The sequence below is a fragment of the Littorina saxatilis genome, linkage group LG4, assembly GCF_037325665.1.
Source record: "Littorina saxatilis isolate snail1 linkage group LG4, US_GU_Lsax_2.0, whole genome shotgun sequence".
Lineage (NCBI taxonomy): Eukaryota > Metazoa > Mollusca > Gastropoda > Littorinimorpha > Littorinidae > Littorina > Littorina saxatilis.
In genome coordinates this window covers 47,674,398-47,680,397 of record NC_090248.1, presented here as the reverse complement: position 1 = coordinate 47,680,397, position 6,000 = coordinate 47,674,398, and the positions used below count along the sequence as shown (strand labels likewise).

Below are 6,000 nucleotides of genomic sequence, written 5' to 3'. Positions count from 1 at the left end.
TGACAGGTCAGATCTCTGAGTGAATGATTTGAAATGTGGTGATGCTCACAATCTGTCTATGTCACCTAGCTTCTCTGTCTTACTTCTCTCTCTCTCTCTCTCTCTATCTCTGGTTCTCTCTGAGATTCTCTCTCTCTCTCTCTCTCAAAACTCTCTCTCTCTCTCTCTCTCTCTCTCTCTGGTTCTGTCTGAGATTCTCTCTCTCTCTCTCTCTCTCTCTGGTTCTCTCTGAGATTCTCTCTCTCTCTATCTCTGAGATTCTCTCTCTCTCTCTCTCTCTCTCCCTCTCTCTCTATCTCTCTCTCTCTATCTCTCTCTCTCTCTGGTTCTCGCTGAGATTCTCTCTCTCTCTCTCTCACACACTCTCTCTCTCTCTCTCTCTCTCTCTCTCTCTCTCTCTCTCTCTCTCTCCAGGACCGGACTACCGGGGGGGGTTATGGGGGTTGCGCAACCCCCCCCCCCCCTAGCCTGAACATGTACCTTACTTATTTAAAACATTTTTTATTATTGCTTATTTTATGCCGTTTCATGCAAGGAGCGACCATTTTCTTATCTCAGAATATGACCTACCCATCAGCTTCAGGGGGCTTCGCCCCCTGACCCCCACCGCCCCCTGACCCCCACAAGGGGCTCTGCCCCTTGACCCCGCCCAGGAGGGGACGAGGGGGGGGGGGGGGGTCTAGGGTTTCCGGACCCACCTTATAAATCTAAAAATCTAAAAATATAAAAATATTGAATGAGGTACAGCAGTCCCTCTCATGAACGGACACCCTTGGGCCATAGCAAAACTGTCCGTACATTGCAGGTGTCCGGTCACAGGAGGGGTGACCACACCACCCCCTCCCCCATACACTCACACAGAGACACACAAACAACAGGATTGAGTCTATGCTAATCATTTCTTGTGGCTACTAAACAATAACAATAAACTCCTAATACTTCTTTAAACGTTCTGTATGAAAAGTGTTGAAAAGAAGAGATAAAATAAATCTTCAAGGCAGTGAACACACTCACCATGCACTGACATACGAAAGCAGCCACACAAACACAGCACAGAGGAGCGTGTGCAGATGCTTTGCAAGAATAAGCTTGAAAACCAGTTTGAATAAATAGCAGCAGATAGAGCTGCATGTCATAATCAAGTAATTTATTTGTTTCTTGTCTGGCTTTATTGACTGCATGCCGATCATGTGGCATGGCAGTGACTTTTCACTCTTCAGTCGGAAATACACTGTACATAACACAGCTCCCACTCTCCCTCACTAATGCCTACCCCAAGCCGTGACAACTGATGCTTGGAAATTGTGTGGAAGAGTACACCTCTCTATTTCTCTCCAATGCTCTTCCTGCTGACATGCGGTGACACCGGACACCCCACAGAGTTTAGCCAGCTAACCCTCCACCCCCCCCCCCCCCCTTTCTCTCTCTCACTCCCTCCAGCCATGTACTGTTGGGGGCTGTAGCCAGAGAGGCCAGCTGCACTGTTCACTCAGAGCAAAACCAGTTGACTGTGTCGTAACTTTTGACAAAGCAAGACAACTGAAGGGTTCATAGATTAGGCAACCGACTCACTGGTCAAGGCTGAGGGGAAACAAGAGTATCTTGTCAATGAAAGAGGTTACACTCAAGTTATCAGTGACTGTCATCACACAATTGCGGCTGTGATCTTTGTACCAAGAGCCGGACTGCTCTGTTATCGATTTTGTTGTGGTGAAAATTTGACGATGGTCTGTCCGTACATTGGAGGTATGACCTGCTGTTGGGACCGAAAATGAGTGTCCGCGTCCACGTTTTGCAGGTGTCCGTTTAAGGGGGGGCAAATATAGAAGGAAAACACTCCGTGCCGAGCAAATGTGTCCGTACATGTCAGGTGTCCGCTCACGCCGGGGGCCGTACATTGCAGGGACTGCTGTATGCATTTCTTTATTTCACATTGAGTTTCAATTTTGGGGGTTATAATCAGTGACAAAATCTGCTGCCTGAAACTGGTAATGATCATCCTCAGAATGCACCAGATTGCACCATTTTGCATCCTTTTTTTTCAACATTTTTAGGGGGGGCATGCCCCCGGACCCCCCTAGCAAGCTAGGCGCTTTGCGCCGTCGGCTCGGCGCTTCGCGCCTTCACACCCATATCTTCACAATATACTTTTGAACCCCCCCCCCCCCCCCATAAAATGAACTGATCTGCCCCTGCCGCCAGGGGGGATATCCCCCTGGACCACCTCTAGCAACCCCCCCCCCCCCCTCCTCTTAGCCTAGTCCGGCCCTGCTCTCTCTCACTCTCTCTCTGGTTCTCGCTGAGATTCTTTCTCTCTCTCTCTCTCTCTCTCTCTCTCTCTCTCTCTCTCTCTCTCTCTCTCTCTCTCTCTCTCTCTCTCACGCATGCACATACACACACACACAAATGTGCTCTCTTTATCTCTCTCTTGCCAATTAATGATAATTATGGGTCAATTCATGTCACATAGAACACTGAGAATAACAATAATGCAGGGGTATTTTCAGCTCAGTGGATTAATGTGTTTACTTTTCATTGCAAGCCAGCACCTACCACACCAATCTATTAGGTCCAAGCGGTTTCAGAGAAAGAGCACTCACTTCAAATAAATGTATTCTTCATTTAAAGAAATTACAAAACTGACAGGGAAAATATTTATTTATATACCTCAAAGTGAAACAGGTTTGTTTTAGATAATGTTTTTCAAATGCTTATGTATCGATAGAACACTGGATTTCTCTTTTTTGTAGACATGTGACATCAGAGACCTTGACCTAAAACTCAGTTTAAAGAGGCTGGCCGTGACTACAAAAGAGTACATATTTTTGTGTGTTCAATCATGAACAAATAAAAGGAATTCTTACTTACATGATTCAATACATAAATGTTGTCGATCCTTTTTTGACCAATATATGACACTTGACACACATTTTGACAGTAATTGTTCACCTTGCATGATCTCAGAGAACAATTATCATGACTGTACGTCTGTGTGTAAAATGGCATAATTTGGTCAAAATGCAAATAACATATAATGCACTTATCTGGGAACAATCTGAGTGACAGAGGTGACAGGGCCTGCGGAACTTGACTACAGCAGTTCGTGGTGGAGCGAAGAAGACACGGACACGCCCAGTGACTTTACCACGCTGTGCCAGGCCTTTATTGCCGCTCTGGCGCTGGGACCCTCCATCCTCTTGCTGGATGGAATCAACAATCTGTGTGGGTCCAGTGGTCTTTCACAGCAAGAGGTGGGTGTTGGTCATGCATGCATGCTGGACATGGTGTATTAGAGGGAGGGGCTTCCAAAATGAGGCGGAGGTACAGTGGAACCCCCCTTTTAAGACCTTCAAAAATCTGACAAAATCCGGTCTTAAGAAGGAGGGAGTCTTAAAATGGGGGTACATTTACAGAGGTTATGAACAGACAGTCCAAGCCAGCAGGGTCTTAAAAGGGAGGAAGTCTTAAATTGGGGGATCTTAAAAGGGGGGTTCCACTGTATTAGAGGGATCGAGGTGCTTCCAAACTGAGGCGGAGGTACAGGGGTTTATGAGGGGCAGGATTCCCATGTAGATCCTGTTGAAATTTAGCACTTGAAAGGAGTCTTTTGGGTCGGGTCTCTCCTTGTAAAAAAAAAGGTATGGTTGCTGGGTATAAAGGGTGGGAGGGGAGGGGGGGGGGAGGCTTCCAGAACCCAGCCCCCCCCTCCCCCCACACCACCACCCCTTAGATCCAGGCCTGTTGGTTAATGTTTTTATACAGTTATTGTGCTAAGCCATCTTCCAAATCCACATTGTCTTATCCTTGATATTTTTGCCCGTTAAAATACCAGACATCTGCTGTAATGCTTTTTTACATTTAGTCAAGTTATGACTAAATGTTTTAACATAGAGGGGGGAATCGAGACGAGGGTCGTGGTGTATGTGTGTGTGTATGTGTGTGTGTGTGTGCGTGTGTGTGTGTAGAGCGATTCAGAGTAAACTACTGGACCGATCTTTATGAAATTTGACATGAGAGTTCCTGGGAATGATATCCCCGGACGTTTTTTTCTTTTTTTCGATAAATATCTTTGATGACGTCATATCCGGCTTTTTGTAAAAGTTGAGGCGGCACTGTCACACCCTCATTTTTCAATCAAATTGATTGAAATTTTGGCCAAGCAATCTTCGACGAAGGCCGGACTTTGGTATTGCATTTCAGCTTGGTGGCTTAAAAATTCATTAATGACTTTGGTCATTAAAAATCTGAAAATTGTAAAAAAACAAAACAATTTTTTTATAAAACGATCCAAATTTACGTTCATCTTATTCTTCATCATTTCCTGATTCCAAAAACATATAAATATGTTATATTTGGATTAAAAACAAGCTCTGAAAATTAAAAATATAAAAATTATGATCAAAATTAAATTTTCGAAATCAATTTAAAAACACTTTCATCTTATTCCTTGTCGGTTCCTGATTCCAAAAACATATAGATATGATATGTTTGGATTAAAAACACGCTCAGAAAGTTAAAACGAAGAGAGGTACAGTAAAGCGTGCTATGAAGCACAGCGCAATTACCGCTACTGCGCCAAACAGGCTCGTCACTTTCACTGCCTTTTGCACTAGCGGCGGACTACGTTCAGTTTCATTCTGTGAGTTCCACAGCTTGACTAAATGTAGTAATTTCGCCTTACGCGACTTGATTTTTTTTTAACCTCGTTTGTTTTTATTTAGTGTTTTCCCCCCCCAAGTAAACTCTGTCTAGAATCTTCTATCATTAACTGATTAAGGCATTTGATTTTTCTTTGAACGTTATTGGGTTAAGAAATTAAAACAAGCAGTTTTTCAACAGAAGGGGGATAAGTCATGAAATGGAAGATGATGGCATAAAAACATAGCTTGCCTCCCTTAGTCTGTGTGCTTTAGCAGCTGACTACTATACTGCTATTTAGCTGATGGGCTATTTGTTTCCCCAAAATGTTTCATGAGCAGGTTTGAAGAATACCGCTAAAAACTTTTTTCACATTTTTCAGTTCTATTATTTTGGACCTTCTCTTTTTGATACATGTGTGTTTCATTTGTGAATGATTTATGCCTTGCATTTATATAGTGGTGTATGTGATGTGAGGGCCTTCCTTCTTCTTCTTCTGCGTTCGTGGACTGAAACTCCCACGTACACTCGTGTTTTTGCACGAGTAGAATTTTACGTGTATGACCTTTTTTACCCCGCCATTAAGGCAGCCATACGCCGCTTTCGGAGGAAAGGGCCTTCCAATAAAGAACACCTTCTGTTGTCCTTTTGTCTTGTTTTTGGACTTAAATATTTTTGTTATAAGAAGACACCTGCAGTGTAGGGACACGTTTGGCTGGTCACATGGGTATCCTTTCATCACAGGTGCCACGAAAAAGCAAACAAACACTCAAGTCAAAAAGCGCAGGACGTTTAAGTGTGAGTTTAGAGGGAGCGGTCAGCGACCATAAACTCTATTTCAAAACGAGACAGATATGCAGCAAAAAAAAGGGGGGGAGGTGTAGAGGTAATGCAGGAGGAAGTGATAGCAGAGTCCCGTGGGAACGAATGCAGGGAATGGAAGAGGGTGGGAGGGCAGGGGGGAGGTGATGAGTGAAGGAGAGCATCTGGAATGAAACAATGGTAACAGAAAAGGGAGTCCGAGAGAGAGCAAGGACCGAAGTCATTAGTAGCAGCGCAGTGGCCAGCAAGCAAGTTCAGCGATTTTCAGTTCTGCTATATTATAGTTTTAATATTGATTTTACTACTACACAGGTGCCACTGTACGTACTTGCCAGAATGATTTCTGAATTTGAGCTTGTGTTTTTTCTTCTCCTTTGTACAGGTGAAGGAATTTAACTGGCTATCTGTTTCACTGCCACGCCACACTCGCATCATTCTCTGCTTTTCTTTCTCCTTTGTACATGTGAAGGAATTTAACTGGCTACCCGTTTCACTGCCACGCCACACTCGCATCATTCTGTGTTTTTCTTTCTCCTTTGT

The 6,000-nt window shown here is 44.1% G+C and overlaps 1 protein-coding gene across 1 annotated transcript in view; it reads left to right on the top strand.

Moving 5' to 3' along the window:
• The window catches only part of LOC138964936 (uncharacterized), a gene marked incomplete in the record, with an annotated part of 57,873 nt that overhangs the window by 5,122 nt on the left and 46,751 nt on the right, over window positions 1–6,000 (top strand). The window contains 2 exon segments of the mRNA XM_070337017.1: window positions 1–6; window positions 3,067–3,251. The exon segment at window positions 1–6 is cut by the window's left edge and continues 215 nt beyond it. Of these exon segments, the coding sequence (XP_070193118.1) occupies window positions 1–6; window positions 3,067–3,251 (191 nt within the window).